We start from the raw sequence: 24,843 nt of genomic DNA, 5'->3' as shown, positions 1-24,843 counted from the left end.
GACACTGCCATGCCATGCTGTCTGGGCCAAGGGTCTGGGTCCACGTGTCCATCCCACAGAGTGTCCCACCTGGTGGCCCACTGGTGCTGACAGACCTTCCACCCTGCTCGTGGGAGTTACTGCAATTTGGGGGGATGAGGTGCGCAGACACCTGATGAAGAATTTTGCTCTGAATCATAACTGCTCTCAGAAAAATGCAACCTGTCTATCAAATTCAAAAGTTTCTACCTTTGAAATAAAAACCAACCCAAACTCTCAGAAAATAAAACAGCACCATACCGCAAACGAGAGAACATTCATGAGCCACCATCAGATAAAGGGCTAATACCGAAGATACACAATGCTCCTGCAAGACTCGGCAACAGACAAAAGTACCCATACACAGATTCACACACTCAAAAAAGATTTACACCAGACACATTCACGTAAGACACAGGAGTGTCACACTCACAGACTGACACACTCACACAAGATTCATACACTCACATAAGAGCCACAAAGATTCATACCCATGCACAAGACAGAGGAGAGTCACACACACCACTTCATACTCACCCACACAAAATTCACACATGCTCACATATTCACATACACACAAGATTCATAGACACCTTTTGATTCACACATGCTCATGTATTCACACACACACACACAAGATTCACAGGAATTCACACAGATTTATGCACACAAGATTCACAGACTCCCGCAGATCCGCACACACTCACACAAGCCATATCCACTTATCCACACAGATACAGAGACACATGAGGGTTCACACACAGAGGCACAAGACACACGGACTCACTCACACTCAGCCCGACTCCTGGGGCTGCGATGGTCCCGGCTCGGGTGAGGGAAGCGGAGTGGTCAGCGTGGGGGCTTCTGAGAAGCCTTTATCCCGGCAAGGGCAGAACTGGGGGCTGGTCTGGAGGCTTCTATGAGAGGGTCATTATCTGACCCAGGCACACGCACATGGGAGGTGCTCTCACCGTGTATGTGTCCCTGTTCGAGTTCGTGAAGAAAGCACACTTTCCGCAAACGTCCGAACCACAGCGGCCAGCTGCCGACTGCCCAGTACCCGCACGCTCATAAATAGCCTGGAAGGGTCTTGCGGTGTCATGTTAACGGCTGTAACCAAAATAGACTTCGTCCTCACCAACCCGTTTCCTTATTGTCCACTCGAGGAGGAGCAGACGGGGCTGGACACGTCGGCTGCTCCCGGGCTGGGGTGCTGTGGGGAGACTCCGGGGCAGCCAAGGGGAAGGAAGAGTGTTCTGAGGGCTGACCTGCAGCAGCTCTGGCGGGGGCGATAAGCCGTGCTGAGGGGCCAGGGGACACCAGGAGTCACCGCCTTCGTCTTCTGTCACCCGGCAGGGAGCAGCCATGTCCCCGTTCCTCCGCATCGGCTTGTCCAACTTTGACTGCGGGGCCTGGCCTCCAGGCCAGGGCGAGGCGGCGAGCCCGTACTGCGCCGTGCTGGTGAAGGAATGCGTGGAGTCAGGTGAGTGGGCATGGCAGGGCCTCACAGCTGTGCTCTGGGGCTCCCACAGGGGCAAGGGGCTGTGGGCGAGACAACTGTCTCGGGGATAGACCTACATGATAGAGAACGTCTCCGGGTGCGGGGACAGAGTCTGCTGAGGGAGGGTCACCGGGCTTCCTCCCAGCTGGCGGAGGGTAGGTGAGGGGGCACAGTGAGGGGGCATGGGCATGGACGCCAGGGGGCCTTTCTGCTGGGCAGGGCTGGGTGATATAGTATAGTGCGTGGGGTACTTGCCGTCTGTGTCGCCAGCCGGATTCAATCCTTGGCATCCTGTATGGTCCCCTGAGCCCACCAGGGGTTACCCCTGAGCGTTGCTGGGTGTGTCCCCAAAAGGACAACAACAAAGACTCCTCTGCTGTGCGGGACTGGTCACGAGTTTGAGCCCTGGTTCCCTGGAGTGGGGGCTGACTGAGAGCCTGGCAGTTCCACTGTCTACCGGCTGGGACCTGACCGCTCCATGTGTGGCCCGGAGGTGAGGCCTCTGGGAAGCGCGTGTGTGGGCCCTGGTGGGCAGGGGCAGGTGCCCACCACAGAAGGATAGTGACAAGCAGGGGAGGGGGAAACAAATGTGCCATCGACAGGCATTCAAACTCTGCACAGAATGAATTGTCAGCAAATGGGAATGTGGGGGGAGCTCTGTGCTGGTAAGTTATTATTACATATCCTAAAAAAAAAAGGTTTTTTTTTTTTTTTTTGCTGGCCTCCCTACATCCTGGGCCTGGTCCCTGTGTCACTATTATTTTGTCTGAGGGCCACATCCACCTGCCATCGGGGCACCCCGGCGAGGTCAGAGTCACTCATCGGGGCCACTGCAGGCAGGGTCAGAGACCGAGTATCACACTCCCTGGACAGAGTGACAGGGCAGCAGGGATGCCCCAGTACCACCCTGGACCCTCACAGTGAAACATCATAGGCTCGGGTGACTGAGAATCGCCAGGAGGACTCCAGGCCTCCCTCCGCCCACCGGGAAGAGGCCCCTGGATGCACTAGCGAGTGGCAGAGGCCGAGTCCACACGGCTCTCGCTGGTTGCAGGCCCACCAGCTTCTGCTCTGCTTGTGCCCGTTTCTCCTGGCCCACTGAGACCCGGAAATGCTAGCCAGCCTTTGAAGCGCCATGCTCAGGGGGCTGCAACCTGCCCCCCCACCTCCCACCACCCCTCTCCCCCGCTGGAGAGATGGCTTTGAAGTTGGCTAACAAGGACCTTGTTATCAAGACCAGGTTTTGTGTTTCCAGGAGGTGTCCCCCACTGTGGCGGGGGCCGGGCCTGGGCCAGCCTGGGCCCCAACCTAACTGTTCCAGGGCTTGGGGTGTGCGACTGCTCCTGCGGGGTGGGGGCAGCACCACGGGGTGGGCTGACAGGTGCCAGTCACAGCTTCGGGGGCCCACAGAGGGGACAGGGTCCTGCATTTACAACCTCCTGGCAGCTGACACCACGGTGAGCTCCCAGCTGGGCCCCAAAACTGCACCTCAGCTCGCCCCAGCCCTGGCCCCTCCCAGGCTGCCTGAGCCGCTGGAAGCCCATGGCACGTCAGCACAAGTGGAGTCATATCTGACACTGGCACGGGCCACTGGTGGCTGAACTGGGTGTTCCCGAGAGGGCAGGAGCCCTGTGACACACGTGCATGATCCCCTGATGGCGTTGATCCTGTGGCACACCCAGATGTTTCACGGATGGCGTGTACCCCTGTGATACATGTGGATATTCCACGGCTGGTGCATACCCTCTGTGACACTTGGATATTCCATGGCGTTTATCCCCTATGACACATGTGAACGATCCACGGATGGCGCATACCCCCTGTGACAAGTGGATGTTCCACGGATGTCTTGTACTCCCTGTGACACACATGGGTGATCCACAAATAGCATGTACCCCCTGTGACACACGTGGATGATCCACGGATGGTATGGAGCACAGTGGCTCACGCTTGGATGACCCAGGGACAGCGCATACCACTGGTGACTTGCATTTAGATATCCCTTAAACGGACTGTACCAACAAGAAAGCCAAGCTGTCGTATACCACTGTAGCTGGGCACCTTCTGACAAGGCAGAGGCCTCTAATGAAGCCAGCAGATGGCGAGGAACACGCACGGCAGTGCCGCAGGCAGGCATCAAAGGCAGGACCCGCAGGCCTGGGGGTGGGGGTGGGGGCAGACGCAGTCGGGTATTAAAGGCAGGGCCCGCAGGTCCAGAGAGGGGGTAGGACTTGGTTATCCCATGAACCGATTTCTCTCCCAGTTTGGGAGGCTCCGAGCTGGAAGGGAAGCTGTTCCCTTCACACCGCCAGCCTGGCCGGGTTCTGGATGCCCCTGCCCATCTTCCTCCCCTGCACCCCCCTGCACCTCTGTTCCTGGTTCAGGCACCCCCTTTGTGGGTCCAGGTGCCACTGTAGGTGGCCAGACCCTCCCTCCTGCACTGGGAGCAGAGAAGGAACAGTGAGGTATGGGTGACACACTGATGCCTGCCAGCCCCTCATCACCCTCTTCAGGGGTGACTCCCAAGAAGCCTGCCCCTTCCCACAACCACCCTGCATGGGATGTGCATGCATTTTGGGGGCCTCTCCCTTGCTCAGTGCACTGGGCGTCATCACAGACGGACAGATGGACCCCCCACCCCGGCACAGCAGTGGGGATCAAGGCAGGGTCTGCATCACCCTCCTGCACTCAGGTACCAGGTGCAGACTCGACCCTCCCCAGGCCAGGCCGGGGAGTGTGTGGGTGAGGGGGCTGGGGGCCGGCTCCCCTGGGCAGGTGTGTGGTAGCTGGGAGCACAGGGGCTGGAGTAACAGCCGACCCTATCTCTGTGTGGCCAGAGGGCGGGCAGCTGTATGTGCAGAAGAAGCCCACCATGTACCCGCCTTGGGACAGCACCTTCGATGCGCACATCACCAAGGGCCGCGTCATGCAGATCGTCGTGAAGGACCGGAATGTGGACGCCATCTCCGAGACCACCGTGGAGCTGACCGCACTGGCCGACAGGTGCCGCAAGAGCAACGGCAAGACGGAGATCTGGGTAGGTGTGCAGCGAGCGGGAAAGGTGGCCCGGCCGTGGGTGGGGACCCCGCCGGGATTGACCCCTGCGCACTGCTGGACGTGGCCCCCAAATCAAAACCGAGGAAGCAGGCCACCTAGGCCGTGCGATGTCGCCCTTCTTTGCCGGCTTGGCAGCTCCACCCCCCGACCCAGTCTGCACTGAGGCGTCAGCTGCCTCCACTCACTCCTCAGGTGTTTTCAGCTCAGGTGTATCCGGACATTCCCGCAGCCCAGCGGGGGCCCTTTGCCGATGCTGTTTCTCCCCCTCCTCCCTCCAGCTGGAGCTGAGACCTCAGGGCCGGGTTCTGATGAATGCGAGGTACTTCCTGGAAATGAGCGGTGAGTGTGAGCATCTTTCTTCGTCCCGGTGGGGGCTGTCGGGGGTGTCGCGTCCCCCCCCCCCCCCCCCCGTCCTGGCCTGCCTGATCTCTGAAGAGCGGTCCCCCACCTGGCGCCTGCCCGAGCTAGGGGTGTTGCGCCCCCTCCTGGCTGTGTGAGAGCGGGACGGACATTGGCCACGACAGACAGAGCCACAGACTTGGGCACCAGGGGCTCGGCAGACGTGGGGCTCAGCTTACATGCACACTTGCACACGCACAGGCCACGTCGTGCCTCTGGCAGCCCGGCCTCCCCTCCACCTGTCTGTCTGTCCATCTTTCCATCCACTCCTCCACCACAGGCGGTTGTGGATGAAGGTGAGTGCGTGGAGGTGGAGGCCACTGCTTTCGCTTCCCCAGCCTCAGAGAACGTCTGTCACAGGGAGGGCGACCTCTGCCCCTGCCTTGCTCCCAGGGACCAGCTCCAGGGGTCATGGTGCTTTGGGGCTGGGATCTCCCATAGCTGCCAGGGGATGAGAACACGCACAGAGTGGGTCAGACCCCTGCTGGAGGAGACTTGATGTGTGACTCCAAAGGACAGGCCTGTGCACCCCAAGGGTGCCCAGAGCATCAACGAGTCAGAATAAACAACAAAACCCAAAGGCTTCCCAGATGCCCTCTGAATATGGGTGAGGTGACGTGACGCCGGGGATTTGCCTCAGTCCCGCAGTGAGGGGGTCGGGGCTCCCAGGAGTGGCTGGAGCTGGGGGATTAGCCGTGGGGACTGGCCGGCTCTCTGCTCTGCTTTCTGCCTAGTTGTCAGAGTAACGGAAAGAAGAAATTCCCAAGGAAGCAAGGAGGGGATGGGGGCAGGGCCGGAGGGAGGGCCCTGGTGTCCAGGCTGTGGGCAGCCGTCTCAGATATGGCGGTGGGAGGGAAGGAAAGTGCCGCTGGCCGGGAGGATAAGGCCGGCCAGGCGGCGGTCAGCGTGGGGGCATTGGGGGTGACACCCTGGCCGGCCTGCGCTCCCAAAGCCCCCAAGGCCCCTCCCCAAGGGCCGGGGGACCAGCCCCAGCTGTCCAAACCCACAGGTGCCCGGTGGGGTCCGTATGTCTTAGCCACACGGCCCAGAGACCCCGTAGCCACCCACCCAGGGGGTGGGGCTGTGTCTCAAGGCTCCTGATGCCTCACTCTCGCCAGGGCACACGAGCCTTTCCTCCTCTCTTCCTCTGTCCTCACACATGCACACACACACACGCACACACACGCACACAAGCATATGCACACATACGCACACACAGACACATGGACACACACTTGCACGCACACACATGCACACAGACACACATGCATATGCAGACATACACATGCACACACACGCATACACACATGCACGCACACAGATACACATGCACATGCACACACAGTCACACACATGCACACACAGATACACATGGGCATACAGATGCAGATGCACACACAGACACATTCATACGCACACACGCGGATGCACATACATGCATAACATGCACACGCACACACATGCACACATGTGCACAGATATGCACGCACAGACACGCATGAACACACACATACACGCACACAGATACACATACACATGCACAGATACACTGGCACACACATGCATACACAGATACATAATACACGCACAGACACATGGACACACACACAGATACACATGCACACACAGACACACATGCATACGCACACACTTACGCACACACAGATACACATGCACACACAAATGCACACGCACACACAACATGTGCACACGTGCACACACATGTGCACACACAGACACATGTATGCACACATGTGCACATGCACACACACGTATGCACACACAGACACACACGCGCACACACACATGCACACACACGCACACACCCAGAGGGGGCCCTCCCTCGCACACACTGACCCAGGTTTGTCCCGTTATCACACAGGGTTCCACAAGTCCCTGCCATATGTGACACCCCAAAACAACACCCAAAATAGCCATTCCCGAAGCACCAGGTGGGCTGTGGCCCTCCTGCTGTGCTGCGTAGCCATGCCACTGAGGCCCCCCACACACTCTGGGGCCTGAGAGCCAGCTGTGGCTTCCCGGGGCATTTCTGCAGGCATGGCGGGTCCTTCACTCAGTGTCTTGGATCTCTGCAGCCTCCATAGGGACTGGCCCCCGGGGAGTCCTGCCTGGTGAGGCCCAGGGCCGGGACACAAGCCCTGGGGATGCTGGAAACATGCGCTGGCCCAGCCATCAGCAGCCACGTGCTCCCACACACAGGAAGGCCTCAGCTGCTGCCTGTCCGGCTGGCTGCACCCGGGAGCAGCACATGTCCCACTGTGTCCTCACACCCTGCTCCCCCTCCCCCGCAGACACCAAGGAGCAGGGCGAGTCCGAGAGCGAGGGCTTCTTCGCTCTGCATCACCGCCGAGGCGCCATGAAGCAGGCCCGGGTGCACCACGTCAAGGGCCACGAGTTCACGGCCACCTTCTTCCCGCAGCCCACCTTCTGCTCCGTCTGCCACGAGTTTGTCTGGTGCGTGGGCTGGTGTGTGCATGTGCGTGCATGCCCCCTGGGCCGAGAAAGTCGAAGGGTGAACATTTACAGAAACCAGTCAGGGAAGGACCGCTGCCAAGAGCTGGACACAGCAAGACACGGCTGGCTCTGCCCACTGCACAGAGCACACACAAGTACCATCATGCCCGCACACACATACATACCTGCCTGCCCATGTGCACACACACGCACACTCGCACACATGCACATACATGCCCATGTACACACCCAAGCCCATGTACACATGTGTGCCCACACATGTATGCGTGTGCACACACCGTGTGTCCTGTGTTCCAGCCTCTCCACAGGCTGCCTCCCAGGGGTCCCTGCAGGATCTTCCCAGGCACACCCCAGCCTAGAGGGTCCAAGGGTCCAGGCTGGGGTGTGTCCCCCTGTGCCCGTGCCCTGTCCTTCCTTCCTGCACAGCAGCTCCTGTCCCTCAGCCCGTTAGGCTGAGAAGTCGGTGACCAGCTCTCACCAGGCAGTGTGTCCAGCCCCGGCCCCCTGTCCAGGGACACAGGTGGGGACACGGGCCCAGGAGGCACTCTCAGAAGGGAGAGGAGGACAGGAATGCCCAGTCGGCGTGCGGGGCAGGCAGCAGGGGGTTAGTGGACGGTCTCACCCCCAGGACAGAGCCTCTGGTGACTGCGCGGCCATGTGCTCTCTTGCAGGGGCCTCAACAAGCAGGGCTACCAGTGCCGACGTAAGTACCGGGTGCGTGGGACTTGGGACCCACCCCTGGGCCCCTCCCCCCACCCCGCCCCCAGCTGCCGTGTTCCCTCGCAGAGTGCAACGCCGCCATCCACAAGAAGTGCCTTGACAAAGTGATCGCCAAGTGCACGGGGTCCGCCGTCAACAGCCGGGAGACCATGGTACGTGGACAGACGGACGCAGACAGACAGCCTCACCCTCGCCCCCACCGCATGCCCTCTGGTGATGCTGAAGCCTGGGCAGAAAGGGCAACCGTCTGCTGAATGGTCTGTGCTGTCCCTGGGCCCCTGCTCCCGTGGCCCCAGGGTGGTCTGTGCTGACCCTGGGGCCCCTGCACAGGACGATTCTGGACGTGAGCCCTGAGAGTGAGTCTCCTCCGGGTGGGGGTGCGGCAGCTTCTGAGCAACTCTGCCCCAGGACCCTGCTCCACCCCTGCTCCAAGGCCCTGGAGAATTTTTTTTTTCTTTTTGGGTCACACCCAGTGATGCACAGGGGTTACTCCTGGCTCTGCACTCAGGAATTACTCCTGGCGGTGCTTGGGCACCATATGGGATGCTGGGAATCGAACCTGGGTCAGCTGCGTGCAAGGCAAATGCCCTACCCGCTGTGCTATTGCTCCAGCCCCGCCTCCCCCCCTCCGCCCCCCGGGAAATTTAGACTTACGAGACCAACAGGGGCAGTTGGTACCCTAGCGTTGAAGGAGAGCCCCCTGCCACAGCTTCTCCCTTCCCTGAATCAGTTTCTGATCTGAGCCGGCTCTGGATCCCAGATCTCATCCGGCTCAGAGCTGTGTGACCTGCACTAGTGTCTCACCCTCTCTGTGCTTTCTCAGCTCTCCAGCGGGGCTGTGTGCAGAGAGGAGCTGTGTTGGGGGTCACGGGTGTGCCATGACCCTGGCAGGAGGTCACAAGCAGAAGGGAGGGAAGGAGGGTCTCCACCCCACCCCCACCCATGGGCGCTCAGCAGCGAAGCCTGATGGAAATCTGCTTAAGGCCCGGCAAAGGGAAACGTCAGGTTAGGGAGCGGGAACACTGTCTCGTGGGCCCTCGGCGGCCCCAGAGCCGCAGCTGAGCAGCTACTGTCCCTGCAGTTCCACAAGGAGCGCTTCAAGATCGACGTGCCGCACCGCTTCAAGGTGTGCACCTTCCGCAGCCCCACCTTCTGCGAGCACTGTGGGACGCTGCTGTGGGGGCTGGCGCGGCAGGGCCTCAAGTGTGATGGTGAGTGCCCCCCTGCCGTGCCCCCCCCCCCCCCTGGGCCCCTGATGCGGCTGCTCGGAGGGGGAAGGAGGCGGGAACCATCCCTGTCCCCGCATCTCGTCTTGGAGCAGTTGCCAAGGAGGCAGCGGCTCTGGGCCACAGCCCACTGCAGACCCTCCCAGACACCCTCCCACAGGCCCCCCTTCCGCAGAGACACCCCTCCCTGCAGATCCCACCAGACCCCACCGCAGACCCCTCCCCACACCCCCCTTCACAGAGACCCCTCCTGCAACCCCCACCACAGACACCCCCGCCGGCCCCTCCCATAGGCAGTCTTGGTTACTGCACCCAGCTGGGACGTCACAGGGCCGTCAGGTCAGGCCCGAGGTGCCCAGAGCCCCCCGCAGCCGGGCTGGTGGGGGCCTAGAACACGGGGGCATTCCGGCCATTGTCCCACCACACCTGCCCCTGGCCCTCCTCTCTGGGCCTCCCTCCCCATTCCAGCCCCCACCCCCTCCCACTCCCAGGGGCTCCCCCTGCCCCACCCCCTCCCTCCTTCCTGCTCCCTCCTCCCCTACCCCCTTCTCCCCTCCTTCCTCTTCCCTCCTCCCCTCCTCCCTCCTTCCCTCCCCTCCCCCACCTCTACCCCCTCCTGCCTCCCCATGCCACAAGCCCCATCACCCCTTCCCCTCCCTCTGCCCCCCACTCTCTCCTAAGCAGGGCCTCCCCTTCCCCCTCCTTGTCCCCCAGTACCTATGAAAATAGTCACCAAAGGGCACCTCCCCTATCCACAGAGAGCCAACCAACACCTGCTAGGTCAGTGCCACCCCCGCTGACCTCCTCCCACAGACACGCCCAGTGGGACCTGCTGGCCATCCCTTCTGAAACATCAGAGTGGACTCATGGCCAGGGGGTATCCGAGCGGCACAGGCACACGTCTGAGTCCCTGCCTGGTGGCCCTGTGCCCCCAGGACTGGAGGGGGCCGTCCCCTCACCACACCCCTGGAAAGGCAGTGACTATGGCCAGGAGGCACATGGGGTTACTTTTCCTTCAGTTCCATCATGGCCCGCCAGGCCTCCACAGACACTCGGCTACCCTCCCCCCAGCTTCCACGGGGCAGGGACACATGTGTCGGAGGGGGCGGGGTGCTGCGTGGCTCAGTGCTCTGCCTTCCAGCATGCGGGATGAACGTGCACCACAAGTGCCACAACAAGGTGGCCAACCTGTGCGGCATCAACCAGAAGCTCATGGCCGAGGCGCTGGCCATGATCGAGAGCGCCCAACAGGTAGGCGCGGGCAGGGCGTGGGCCCCTCCCTACTGCCCCATGCATTGCCGGGTTCCCCCTCAGGGGCCCTGCAGGCCTGGCGGGGCCATGCCCCGGGCTCCCTCCACACACACACACACACACACACACACACACACACACACACACACACACACACACGGGGCCTCCTGCTTGGGTTGCGATGACCGGGAAGGCCCCTGAAAGCCTCGGGACGTGGAATGAGAAGCTGACTCCAGGGTGGCCCAGGGCTGGCCTCACTCTGGGTCTGGCTCCAGGCACGCTGCTTACGGGACACGGAGCACGTCCTCCGGGAGGGGCCTGTGGAGATCGGGCCCCCCTGCCCTGGGAAGGGGGATGCCAGGCCGCCCTTGGCTCCAGCGTCAGGGAAACGAGGTATGTGTCCAGCAAGGGCAATGCCCAGCCCCATCCTCCGCCGCCTGCTCTCTGTGCCCCTGGGGCACCTGGTCTCTGCCCCCCCCCCCCCAGCCCTGCTGGAGGGGCAGGGGGCAGACGGAAGAGGCCTGCAGTGACCAGCTGTGGTTCCCTCAGATTTGTCAGGTCAGTGGGGGAAAGAGCAGGACCAGCATCACAGGGGTTGGGGGAGGGGCCTGGGCCCCGCCTCGAGGTTGTTCAGGACAGGATGCGAGTATGTGCCTGACTGGGGTTCTGCATTGGACGCTCCCCCGTCTGCACGGTGGGAGGGACAGAGCACCCCAACTGCGCAGGGAGGGGGGGCGCGGCACATTCTGGAGCAGTTAGAAGGCACTTCAGCGCTGGCCTGCCCCCTCCAGAGCCGCAGGGCATCTCCTGGGAGACCCCTCCGGACAGGGTGGAGACCCCAAGCCACCCACCGCAGCCCGACCTGACCCCGGACAGGCCACCCCCTCACGCGAAGCCCGGTATCGAGGACTTCATCCTGCACAAACTGCTGGGCAAAGGCAGCTTTGGCAAGGTATGGGGGAGGGCACATCTAGCCTGGCAGTAAGTGTGGGGCTTCAGGGAGCACAACCGCACCAAGCAGTCAGGGTCCTGGACGTGGCCGTGAGGAACCACCTTGTCCCCCCATAGCGCCTTCGGGTCTGCCAGGGCACTCCCTAGGTGCGGCTCCTTTGCAGTATGGGTCCCCTGGGGCAGGCTCAGACCCGGGTGCAGGGTCCTTCGCACGGGGCAGACTCTGACCCGGGGCCTTTGCTCGGGGCTGACCTTTCCCATCTGACTTTCCCATCCCAGCCCTGTTGTGACTAGACCTGCAGCAACCAGACCCCAATCGAGTCCTCCCGGCCCAGAAGCTGTGAGTTGGGTCCCAGGGCTGCTGGCCTCACATCAAAAGCAGCTACTACTAATTCCCACATCACAGACAGGATCCCAGGAGCCGCAGCGCCGGACCCTTGGGGCACACCTGCACCCTTTTATATAGCTGGTATTAGAGGCGCTGTTGAGAGCGCAGAGCTTATTGGTGGAAACTCAGGACTTAGATGTATGGTGGATCCTCATTGGCTGGTCTCTAGCCTCCTCTCATTGGCTAGACTGTTCCTTGCACCGCCTACTTCCGGTGGAAGCTGCAAGGCCCCCTGGACCTTGTAGTTTTCTAGCGGATAGCCTTTCAACAGGGCTTTCTAAGTGGTCACTTTCTGCTGGGCATCTCTGGGTGCTTGTTTCTGGTGCTCAGACAAGCCTGTCTTCCCTCTGGCCCGCGTGCTCTCCTATGAGCACAGCTGCCAGGCTGCATCGGGGTTGGGGGGGTCTCAGATCATCCCTACCCAGGGCCCAGCCTAGCATCTGGGTCCAGTCTTTCTCAGCTACCCCTCCTGGGAACCTCTCCTGCCCTGCCCTGGGTCCTAAACTGTGTCTGCCGGCCCCACCACGGGAGAGAAGGGAGAATCTAGAACCAGCCCTACATGGTTGCTGGTGGAGTGGCAGCTGCGGCAGATACAGAAGGATGCCCAGGGATCTGGCATGTCCAGCTGCCCCCTAAGTTTCAGCCCTGCTCCACAGCGTGGGCCTGGGAAGCCAGGGCCGCCCTCCCCCACACTCTGGCTCGAAACCGCACCCAGTTCTTCTGGCAAAAATGCACCTGGGCTCGGCTGCAGCTGAAGGACACTGGCTTCCCCTGGAGCTGGCTCTAAACCCAGCACTGGCTTTGGCAGACGTGTGTGTGTTTGCCCAGAGGAAGCACAGCAGTGTCAGGGCAACCTTACAGCCAGTGTTCAGGATTTAGCACCCATCGGCGCGCGATTACAACCCACTGCCAAGCAATTGAAAGCACATTACAGCCGTGAAGATGGCCTTTGCCGCGATTTAGCTTATGGCTGGCACGGCTGTGTTTTATTAGAAAAGGCCATTACCCAAATAGAGAGTATTTATTGATTATGGAATATTCATCTTGCTTTCTTCCCTGTGGGTGGCCTCATTTGAACAAGGGTAATGAGAAGCCAAATCTCCAAGCCTTATTTGACCAATACCCCCAAGTTTCAGAAAACCCCAGGGGCCCTCTGCTCTCCACCCCTCACACCATTTGCCAAAGGGAATGTCTTAAGGTGAGGGTCGGCCCGTGGCACGTGTGTGAGCCCTAGGTGGGAGTGGCCAAGTCACAGAGACACCCGTGCTTCATGCTGTGGGTCTGAAGGTGTCACTTCAGCCAACACTCAATGCACGCAGGTGCAGCTTTTGGGGGTCCTGCCTATCTTGTTGGGGACTTGGAGCTCAGGATCAGAGGGAGGACCAGATTATAACCGCAAAGAACACAGCAAAATCATGTGCATCGGGTCAGGGAGACGTGGAGTGTGGCCGGGGGCTCTGAGACCACAGCACCTCCCGTATTTCTTTCTGTCCCAAAGAACCCAGTACAGCCTAGAGCCAAGGTCACTGCCTGTTATCAGGGGTGTTCCGGGTACCAGCCTCTCCCACAGTCAGCCCACAGTCCAAAAGGCTCCCTGGGGGACAGTAGTAGGCTCCCTGGGTCCATGGGGGGGTGGGGGGAGGGGTTCAGGAATGGAGAAAACCTCCCCACCCTGCCACACAGGGCTGCACAGTGGAAGGTGCAGGGAGCAAGTGCCAGGTGGGGTTGGGCTCAGCTGTGTCTGCGGGGGCTGGGGGCCTGCCATTCCCCCCCACATCCCGGCCCCCTCCAACTCCACAGTCATTCCCTCCCCTCCCCTCCAGGTCTTCCTGGCCGAGTACAAGAAGACCAACCAGTTCTTCGCCATCAAGGCACTGAAGAAGGACGTGGTGCTCATGGACGACGACGTGGAGTGCACCCTGGTGGAGCGGAGGGTGCTGGCGCTGGCCTGGGAGCACCCCTTCCTCACGCACATGTTCTGCACCTTCCAGACCAAGGTCAGCAAGGTGGCGCCCCCTCGGGGAGGCACGGGGCCCTGTGCCCACAGTTCCTGTCCTGGTGGGCAGCTTCTCTGCCCCTTGTCCACCTCCTCCCTCCTCACCACCCTTCCCAGCTCCCAGCTGACCCCAGGTTCTGGGGGGTAAGAGATCAGATGCAAACGGGGAGACTGTCCAGAGGGCGGCCCACTTCTGCCTGACAGAATGATGTGCCCGTCTGAGCCCCTGGAGCAAACTGCAGTGCGAGCTGCTTTCCAGGTGGCAGAGACCCCCCCGTACCACCCCCCACGCTCCCCAGCCCTGCCCCAGCACTCCGGCAGCTCAAACATGCCTGAGATGACAGAGCCCAGGAGGATGAAGCCTGGGGGGCCCATGCACCCTCCTGTACTCCAGGGGAGGGAGTCGGCAGCGTCCCAAGGACAAACTTCGCATCTGCCCCAAATGGGTGCAAAGCCCACTCCGGGGCCCTATGAGAGACCCCCGAGAGGTCCCAGCTCGGGCCTTGGTCTCTGTCTGCAGGCAGAGCGGGGTGGAGGCATCAGGAGCTTCCAGAAGCCAGAGAGGGAGAGCCCCTCCTAGCACACCCCCCACCCTCCATTTCTGGCACTCGGTCCACGGAGTGTGGGGTGTGGCGGTGCTCACGGCCCATCCCGCTGTCGCAGGAAAACCTCTTCTTTGTCATGGAGTACCTCAACGGCGGGGACCTCATGTTCCACATCCAGGCCTGCCACAAGTTCGACCTCTCCAGAGCCACGTGAGAGCCCACCGCCCATCCCCGGGCAGCTGCCCCTCGGTCCCCTGAGTACAGGGGCACCAGCCCTGCCAGGACAGTGAACGAGCTCCCTCACGAAGTGCCCTGAGCCCCCCCCCCCCCATGCCCGCCGCCCCCGAGTCCTGTCTCAGAAAACGCAGTGGCTCCGTGGCAGCACAGCCAGGCCCTGGAGCGCTCCCGGTTCAGGGACTCCCCATCCCCTGGGGCCAGGCGCTGGCCAGGGCTCCCCTACATGCACACAGACACTGGACATAACGGCCCAGGGCGCCCCCAGCAAGCTCTTCCGGCAGCTTCTCTCCTCCCTGTTGCATGAGCACAGCTGCTCACGTGTGCATGCTTGGGTCAGTGTGTGCAGTACGTGCAGGTGGGCACGTATGACTGCGGCCGCCCCTGACCCCACCGTGCCTGCAGGTTCTACGCTGCTGAGATCATTCTGGGGCTGCAGTTCCTGCACTCAAAGGGCATCGTGTACAGGTGAGTCACGTGCCGGCCAGCGCGGGACCCAAGGGGGGAAGAGCGGGCTCTGCTGGGGGCACCGGAGGGGAAGCACCGAGCTTCCTCCGCTCCTCTCAGCCCTTCCTCTCCCTCTTTGTTCCTCTCCTCCCCTTCCTCCTCCCCCTCCTCTTTCTCCTCCCTTTCTCCTCCCCCTCCTCCCTTTTTCCTCCTCCTCCGCCTGCCCCTCTTCCCCCCATCTCCCCCTCCTCTTTCCCCTCTTCTTCCTCCTCCTCCTCCTCCTCTTCTTCCTCCTCCTCCTCCTCCTCTTCCTCCTCCTCCTCCTCCTCCTCTTCCTCCTCCTCCTCCTCCTCCTCCTCCTCCTCCTCCTCCTCCTCCTCCTCCCCCACTGTGTCCTTCCATGTGCTCTCGATACCTCCTGTCCTGCCTGGGTGTCTCAGGGGCCAGCCTTCAGAGCCCAGAAGTTCTGCCCTGCACCTTCCTCCCAGACCCCCCCCCCCCCAGCCCGCTGCCCTCCCTCCCATCTCTGGTGGCCGCCATCCTGGCTCTCTCTGCACACAGGGTCCACACTTGCCCCCACTCTTGAGAAGCCCCCACTCCTGGATGATGGTGGTGGGCAGTGGGGACAAATAACCAAGAGGTGCTTAGAGATGAGGCCAGCAAAGCCCCCGAGATGCCTGGGGGCGGCCGAGAGCCAGCCTCTAGGTGGGCACATGCCCCCACACCTGCTGAGGAGCTGGGGTCCTGCGGGAGCAGAGGGGACACCCCATGAGCAGGGAGGACACGCCTACCCATGCAGGCCGGCCACAGGCTCCTCCTCAGGGTCACTTCCGCCTGAGGATGCCGCCAGGAGGGTCCCCGAGCTCAGACCCAGGGCCACCCCTTGGCACTGTGACGGGGTCTGCTGCGAGTCAGTAGCCCCAGGGGTCTCGGCCCTTCCCCAGGCCCATCGAGCAGCGAGTGAGCCCCAGGGCTGCTGGGCTGGGTGGGGTTGCAGCAGCAGCCCCCGAGCAGCTGTGTCCCGCAGGGACCTGAAGCTGGACAACATCCTCCTGGACCAGGACGGCCACATCAAGATCGCCGACTTCGGCATGTGCAAGGAGAACATGGGTGGTGGCGCCAAGACCAGCACCTTCTGCGGGACGCCTGACTACATTGCCCCCGAGGTGCTGCCCTGCTCTCGCCAGGCCCCAGCCGCCTCGGCGCCCCCTGCAGCCAGGAAGGACCCCCGCCCCACCCCACTGCTGCAGGCCACAGGGCCCTGACCAGCAGAATGAGGGCACAGCCCTCAGGGCTATCCTGTGATGGGCACCGCCCCCTTCCCACCCCTCCTCGTCCCCCAGTCTACATTAGAGACCCTTTCGGCTGCCTCCAAGCTAGGGGGGGCCAAGCTGGATCCTGCCATGTCCCATCCCAGAGCCCCCGCACCTGCCACCGTACCCCACACAGACACACAGACAGGCACAGACACACAGACTCACACAGACATACCCACACCTGCCACCACACACACAGACATGCACAGACACACACACACACATACATATCCACAACCACCACCATATACACACACACATACACACACAGACACACAAAGATATACACAGACATGCACAGACACACACACATACATACCCACAACCACCACCATACACACACACATACACACACAGACACACAAAGATATACACAGACATGCACAGACACACACAGACATACATACCCACAACCACCACCATACACGCACACACATACACACACAGACACACAAAGATATACACAGACATGCACAGACACACACAGACATACCCACAACCGCCACCATACATATACACGTGCACACACAGACACATACAAAAACGTATCCACACCCACCACCATACACACACACAGACACACACAGACACACAGACACGCACAGACATGCACAGACACAACAGATACACAGACATGCGCAGACACTCACAGACACAACAGACACACAGACATGCACAGACACACACAGGCACGCAGACACACAGAGACACACCCGCACCTACCACTGTACACACACAGACACACACAGATACACACAGACACGCACAGCACACACAGACATACTCACACCTGCCACCATACACGTACACACGCACACACACGCGCACACACACAGACACCTATAGATACACACAGACATATCCGCACCCACCACCATACATACACAGACACACACAAATGCAGACAAAGACACACAGAGACATGCCCATATCTGCCACCATACACACATATACAGACACACAAAGACACACAGACATGCACAGACACACTGGCACACAGAGACATGCCCACATCCGTTGCACAGACACACACAGATACACATAGATACACACAGAAACAGACACACAGACACACTCACCACCATATACACAAGAGACACGCACAGACACACACAGACACACCCGCACCTGCCATCGAACCCCACACAGACACACATATACTTGTACCCGCCACTGTAAACAGCCCACATACAGACAGACGTACCCACACCTGCCACCACGCATCACATACACAGACACGAGGACACGCTCAACCAGGACACATGTAGGCTTAGACACACATGTGAGCACACCATACATATGTGTACAGACCACCGATGCACGCACACACCATATACATGCACATATACACATCACACACATTCATACATGCACACAGCACATAAACCCTGCATGCATAGCCACATGTCCCACAGCCACACGTGCAGACTCACACACTCATGCACTCAGTCCACACTCCCCACACAAGCCTGCCCCAGCACTGACCATGCCTCTGCCCCGCCCAGATCCTGCTGGGCCAGAAGTACAACCACTCCGTGGACTGGTGGTCGTTCGGAGTCCTCGTCTACGAGATGCTCATGGGCCAGTCGCCGTTCCACGGGCAGGACGAGGAGGAGCTGTTCCACTCCATCCGCATGGACAGTCCCTTCTACCCTCGCTGGCTCGAGAAAGAGGCCAAGGACCTGCTGGTGAAGGTAGACGAGTCCCACTCCCTGGACGCCCCACAGCCTGCCGGAGGCAGGACCAGGCTCCTGACACAGGGAGGGGCTTCCCAGGGGCTTCTCTCTCCTTCCCACGGGAAAGAGGCACGGTGCCCATTGGGCCACCTCTGCCCTGTCGTTCCCCCCAACCCACCGGGGCCTGAGGGAGGGGCCGGGGCAAGGAAGCTCATCAGCAGATGCAGGGTGTTGCACCCGTGCGGGGACTGCAGGTGCGAGTGCGTGTGGGGTGCATGCTGTGGCCCCGTCCCTCAGGACAGCCCTGTCAGACGCGCTTGTTCCAGGTGTGGAAAGTCTGACTCAGCCTCCTGGAGTTACCACACCCAGAGTGAAGGGCGGGTGCAGGGAGCCGGAGGGGCAGGAGAGGCTCTGAGAGCAGGACCCCCTTTCCCAGACCCGGTTGAGTGCTGGGCTTCGGCCTCACCCGTGTCCACCCTGGGCAATGCATTTAAGCTGGGCACTAGCCCCGGGCACCAGGCAGTGTGGCCATGCCAGACACCCCAGAGGGGGTCACGAGGCCAGAGAGGAGGCTGGGCACACAGGCGCCCAGCATCTTACCCCTGCCTCTGTTTGCAGCTGTTCGTGAGAGAGCCTGAGCGGAGGCTGGGCGTGCGGGGGGACATCCGCCAGCACCCACTCTTCCGGGAGATCAACTGGGAGGAGCTGGAGAGGAAAGCGATCAACCCCCCCTTCAGGCCCAAAGTGGTGAGGCGCGGCTGGGAGCACAGCGTGGGGGGGCCACGGTCAGGTCCGGATGCGGGGGGGTCTCCCCAGGGCATCACTGATGTCCCCCGTGCTGGCGACGCACTGCCCAGGGCACCTATCACCACAGCCGGTATAACAGCAGAAAAGGGACTCGTGAGGGTCCTACTGGGCCAGACACATGCAGGCACACATGCACACGCAGACACACCTGCAGGCGCAGGCGCACACGTGCACAGCCATGTGCACAAACACAAGCATATTCCCAGATCTGTGCACACAGAAGCACACGTATACAAGAATGCACGGCCCCGACTGTGTACAGGCATGCGCTCACAGACATGCTGCACACATGGCCAGGTATGCACACACAGACATGCCCACCCGTGTGCGCTCACACGTGCACACACGTGCAGACACATGTGTGGGGCTGACTCCCTCTCCCCTCTGCGGGCCCAGAAATCCCCGAGTGACTGCAGCAACTTCGACAAGGAGTTCCTAAGCGAGAAGCCGCGACTGTCGGTGGCCGACCGCGCGCTCATCAACAGCATGGACCAGAACATGTTCCGGAACTTCTCCTTCATGAACCCGGGCATGGAGCGCCTCATCTCCTGAGCGGGGACAAACCGAGGGCCAGGACACTTGCCATGAGCACGCGGGAAGACAAGAAACACGGCCGGGCCGGGCTCCCGCCACCCCATGTTGCAGCTGCAGAAACCGGCGCCGCGTGTGGCCAGTGTGGGGCCCGCACTGCCCCACGGCCACACAGGAGGAGGTGGTGGGGGTGGGAGGGACCCCCCCCCAATAAACACCACGGCAGTGAGAGGCTCATGAGCACGGGGAGGAGCGGGGCATCTCCAGTGGGTAGAAGGAAAGCAGGACGAGAGCCCCTAGGCGGGGGCTGCTGCACAGCGCGAAAAGGCCCCACGAAAAGACCTTTCGTGAGCAGGCAGCGCTGCAGGAAGTGGAGGCGAAGCCTTTCATCTCCGAGCAAACAGGAGCTGCAGGTGTGCGGGAGAGGGGGCCCCAGTCTACCCAGGGGCCAGCCGCAGGCCCACACCCCAGCGCACATGTGATGTCAGGAGAGCACTGTGGGTCTGAGTGTGGCACAGCATGACGGGCGTCTCTGCAGGGTCCGGCCGAGCACGTATGGCCCCGGGACTCCCTGCGCTGACAGCAGCAGCCTGTGTGTGTGTGTGTGTGTGTGTGAGAGAGAGAGAGAGAGAGAGAGAAAGGAGGCGCAGTGGCGGCGTGGGGGGCGGGGGCGGAAACTCATTCCAGCCCCTGGATCAGGCTGGCCGCGGTTAGGGGCGGGGCTTGTGGTCAAAGGGGCGGGGCTCTGGGAAGGGCTTGTGGTTAGAGGGACAGGGCTCTGGGAGGGGCTTGTGGTTAGAGACAGGGCTCTGGGAGGGGGCGTGTGGTTAGGGGGGAGGGGCTTGCGGCTAGAGGGGCGGGATTCCAGTTAGAGGGGCGGGGATCGGGGCGGGGCTTGCACCCTGCCCTTCACAGGCCCGGGATGTGGTCCTCCTCAGTTCCATCCTGGCCCTTGCAGGAGCTAGATGTCCTGTGGGGACCCAGCCAGGTCATCTCCTACTGACAGACACCAGGCCACATCCCTGGGGTCGTCACACACCCCAGGAAGCTCCTGGCTACAGCTAGGACAGGCCTCGCATGATCCTAACCCTGTCCCTGCCCCAATCCATCTCTGGACCCAGGAATCTGTATGCTCTGCTGCAGCTCCAGCCACCAGGGGGCGCTGAGACCTTGTCTTACAGCCACACTGGACGCTGGTACCTCTGTGTCCCCTGGAAGGGGCCACTGGGCACACACTTACTCCTCCCGAGCTGAGATGCGACGGAATAGCGTCTCCTGTGCCCACATGGGGCCTCTCCAACACAGCCCTGGCTCTGCACGGGGCAGCTGGCACTGGGGTCAGGAGCGCCCCGCAGAGGGGAGCTGACGGCTGCGGGGTCTCTCTGTGAAGCTCAAACGCATGTGGGCACTGATTCCCACTGTTTTCATGCTAGGACCCCTGGAGCCCCCACCCAGCGTCCGGCCACAGCCCCGAAGCCCCCAGCACTGCTGGGCATGGGCCCTGGGCAGGGGAAACCACAGGGAAACAGCAGGGCTCACAGAGGTGGGGAGGGGCTTTCCTGACGGAAAGTGCTGAAAACACCCAAGTTCCAAGTCAAAGAGTTTCGTTCTGAGGAGGGTGCTTTGCCTAGACCTTAAGGGAGGGAAGAGGGGAGGGAGGAAGGAGAGAATGAGAAGAGGGGACGAGGAGGAGAGGGGAGTGAAAGGGAGGAGGGAGGGGAGGGACAGGGAGCGGTAGATGAATACAACTGTGCTTTTGGCCTGGAGCCACTAGAGGGCAGCAGTGGCCAAGGCGCCAGCAGGGCCGCCCACCGGCAGGACCTGAGCTTGACCTGAGCTGACCCGTCCCTGACTCAGACTCTGGCCCACCCCGTGGGGTTTCCTCTCCAAGACTCAGAACTGCTCCACAGACCTGGGGCCTCTCAGGACCAGGTGCTGGGGCGTGAGCGGGGGTTGGGGGCCAGGGGCTGGATGGGGACAGGACAGCACAGGCAGCTTCAGCACTTGGTCACGGCTGATGAAACCAGCCTGCTTTGTGTTTCCTGGAAGGAGACTGGCCCGGGACATGGGGGCCCAGGGGTTACCTGTTGGTGGTGCTGCCAAGAGAATGGGCAGTGCCTGTGCCACCATCCTGGGTTGTATGTGCCCAGGGCATGACCTTCTGACGTTCCCTGGGCGGAAATGCCCAGCAGCTGATCTCTGGTGCCCATCTGGCCCGGGAGCCAGAAGATCCCGTGGATCCCCGTGGTCTGCAGCTGGCTCAGCGCCTCTCCGTGAAGATCATCCTTCGCGCTCAGCCTCACCCATGTCCCTCTGCCACCTGAGACATGGGGGAACACACATCAACGTGCAGGAAATCTCTACGAACCGAAAATAGAACCAGCAATGGAGAGAGCAGGAAGGTCCCTGGGGGGAGCAGAGTGGCCACTGATCACCACCACCGCCAGAGCTGTGGTGTCCGTGGAGATGGGACAGGCTCGCGGGGAGAGTCTAGCAGGAGGTGGAGAGGCGGCACAGCGCTCTAGGGGGGATGTGGGGAGGCCAGGTCCATGGGAGCCCCTGAGACAGGACACGCAGTGGACACGGGAGTTAGGAGACTGGACACAACTAGAGCAATGACCCCAGGCGAGGGGCCACCTCAGCTGTGCCCAGCACCCAGGACCAGAGCAGGCTCAGGTCGGATGGGGGCTGGCTGCCCACCTCTAGCAACAAGTCTGACCCATGACACAGCCCCATGCTCTTCCTGCTCCCATGGGAAAGCACTGTCCCCTCCCCAGTCAGCAGACTTGCCGGGGGGGAGGAGAGGCACAGGCTGCATCCCCCACGCTTCCTTGTGAACCAGGCTATGGCCCTGCCTCAGGAGACCAGGACCCACAGCATCCACTGCCTGGGCACGAAACCATGACCCACAGCATCCATCGCCTGGCCACATGAGACCATGACCCACAGCATACACAGTCTGGCCACATGAGACCATGACCACAGCATCCATGGCCTGGCCACATGAGACCATGACCCACAGCACACACAGTCTGGCCACGTGAGACCATGACCCACAAGCACGCACAGTCTGGCCACGTGAGACCATGACCCACAAGCACGCACAGTCTGGCCACATGAGACCATGACCCACAGCACACACAGTCCAGCCACATGAGACCATGACCCACAGCATCCATGGCCTGACCACATGAGACCATGACCCACAAGCACACACAGTGTGGCCACGTGAGACCATGACCCACAGCATCCATGGCCGGGCCTGTGAGGCCACAGTGCCACAACATCCCCATGCGCCTGCCTGAGGGGAGGCTGGGTGGATGACAGTTTGGGCTCTGGGTGCTGCCTCTAAGCTGCCTCATCAGCCCTTGTCTGTTTCGCACTGTGACGGCCACTTCTGCCCTGAAGGTGACCCGTGCACCCAGATGCCTGCACCTGCGTGTGCATCCCGGCTGGCACATGCCAGGGCTGCCTGCCTGAGTGTTGCTGACGGGGCCGCCACCGGCAGGCTGGCTGGAGTGGGGAGGAGGGCCCAGCAGCTCAGGGGGAGAGACAGCCCGTCACTCCCGCCCTCCGCCAATGAGGTGCACCCCGGGAATGAATGGGCTTTATGTGGCTAGGCAAGACGCATCTGAATTCCGCACCGGCTCAGTGAATCAGCTGCAGGCGCGCCCCCACCACACCAGCTGGTATTTTTCCACCCTTCCCTGGGTTATATAACCCAGCACATTTTTAGAAACCGGGGCCAGGCTGGCTGCAGAGAGACCTCGGGGCTAAACGCTCGGCATCCTTCCTCACTCTGCTTCCAGGAGAGGGGCGGCTGGTTTCTAGAGCGGGGAGAGAGGCCGGGGAGGTGCTGTTGGCAGGGGCACCAGGACAGGCCGAGATCCCAGACAGGCCCGGGAACCTGCCCAGCACTGAGGCTGCAGAGGTGTGGTCACTCACTGGGCAAATGCCGGCCAGAATCTGGAGGGCAGCATGCTGGGGCTTCGGGCCACTGCTGGTGGTGGCCGAGACACCTCCTGGGGACATTGGGAGGGAAGAGGCTCCTGCAAAACAGGTGCTGACACCAGAGCATGCAACATGTTGACAGGAAGAGCATGGAGTAAATTGAGGCAGGCCCTGTCTTAGCAAAGACCTCACATCTGACAGCACTATGTGATGATGACAGGGGCTCAGGGTAAACTGAGGCATGGCTGGTGTGCCTGAGTTCCCCACACTTGTTCCACACTGACCCGCGCCTCAGGCCCTTTGCCTCAGAGCAGTCCCACGTCTGTCTGAGTGCCAAGGAAACCAAAGCACAAGGCCCAGAGCACATGTGGGGTCTCTGGCCTCTCCGGGCAGAGCAAGGACCATGCCCCAGAACTATCTGAAGGCCCCCAGGGTCATTTCCCATCCACTCCTTGGAGTTATCTGTAAGGTTTGTCTCTTTGCTCTAAAATGGACATTTAACCCCAGAATTCAAGCACTGTGAAGGTAGGGGTCCGAGTACCTGGTGGGCAGTGTCCCCTCAGCACAATTCCACCCAAGTTTCATGGGACAGACAGGGAAGGATGGGAGTGGACACAGGGAAGGAGGGAGGGAGGGAGGGAGATAAGAATGATGGAGGGTGAATGCAGGATGGAGAATGGAGGATGGAGGGCTGGATGGAGGATTAATAGATGGATGGATAGATGGATGTAGGGAGGATGGAGGAATGAAGGATCAAGGGATGGAGGGATGGAAGATAAATGGATGAATGGATGGATGGATGAATGGATAGAGGATGGAGGATGGAGGGATGGATGAATGGATGGGTGGATGGATGGATGGAGAATGGAGGGAGGGAAGATGAATGGATGGATGGAGAATGGAGGGAGGGTGGGAGGAGGGATGGATGGAAGATAGATGGATGGATAGGGGATGGATGGAGGGAGGGAGGATGGATGGATGAAGGGATGGATGGATGGATGGAAAATGGATGATGGATAGGGGATGGAGGGAGGGAGGGAGGATGGATGGATGAAGGGATGGATGGATGGATGGAAAATGGATGATGGATAGGGGATGGAGGGAGGGAGGGAGGGAGGATGGATGAAGAATGCGGGATGAAGGATGGATGGAGGATGGAGAGAGGATGGAGGGAGGATGATGGATGGAGAGAGGGATAGATTGAGATGAAGGATGGAGGGAGGGAGGATGGAAGATGGAAGGAAGGTAAACGTAAAGGTAAAGGCCCTCCCGTTGATCATCGATTTGCTTGAGCGGGCCCAGTAACGTCTCCATTGGAGACTTTGTTGTTACT

At 61.0% G+C, this 24,843-nt stretch overlaps 1 protein-coding gene across 1 annotated transcript in view; it reads left to right on the top strand.

Moving 5' to 3' along the window:
* Positions 1 to 19,665, top strand: part of PRKCQ (protein kinase C theta) — a 29,722-nt gene extending 10,057 nt beyond the window's left edge. Inside the window, exons 2-18 of the mRNA XM_056114555.1 lie at positions 1,375 to 1,501; positions 4,357 to 4,556; positions 4,855 to 4,915; positions 7,288 to 7,450; positions 8,143 to 8,174; positions 8,258 to 8,343; positions 9,273 to 9,402; positions 10,559 to 10,668; positions 10,944 to 11,061; positions 11,460 to 11,620; positions 13,831 to 14,004; positions 14,667 to 14,758; positions 15,188 to 15,250; positions 16,257 to 16,395; positions 18,051 to 18,239; positions 18,840 to 18,968; positions 19,425 to 19,665. Of these exons, the coding sequence (XP_055970530.1) occupies positions 1,384 to 1,501; positions 4,357 to 4,556; positions 4,855 to 4,915; positions 7,288 to 7,450; positions 8,143 to 8,174; positions 8,258 to 8,343; positions 9,273 to 9,402; positions 10,559 to 10,668; positions 10,944 to 11,061; positions 11,460 to 11,620; positions 13,831 to 14,004; positions 14,667 to 14,758; positions 15,188 to 15,250; positions 16,257 to 16,395; positions 18,051 to 18,239; positions 18,840 to 18,968; positions 19,425 to 19,580 (2,121 nt within the window). The 5' untranslated portion in view covers positions 1,375 to 1,383 and the 3' untranslated portion in view covers positions 19,581 to 19,665. The remainder of the gene's footprint in view (positions 1 to 1,374; positions 1,502 to 4,356; positions 4,557 to 4,854; positions 4,916 to 7,287; positions 7,451 to 8,142; positions 8,175 to 8,257; positions 8,344 to 9,272; positions 9,403 to 10,558; positions 10,669 to 10,943; positions 11,062 to 11,459; positions 11,621 to 13,830; positions 14,005 to 14,666; positions 14,759 to 15,187; positions 15,251 to 16,256; positions 16,396 to 18,050; positions 18,240 to 18,839; positions 18,969 to 19,424) is intronic.
* Positions 19,666 to 24,843: the final 5,178 nt, after the last annotated feature.

This window comes from Sorex fumeus, unplaced genomic scaffold (assembly GCF_029834395.1).
Source record: "Sorex fumeus unplaced genomic scaffold, SorFum_2.1 ptg000026l, whole genome shotgun sequence".
NCBI classification, from domain to species: domain Eukaryota; kingdom Metazoa; phylum Chordata; class Mammalia; order Eulipotyphla; family Soricidae; genus Sorex; species Sorex fumeus.
Note: the sequence above shows the minus strand (reverse complement) of the source record. Positions and strands in the feature narration are given on the sequence as shown.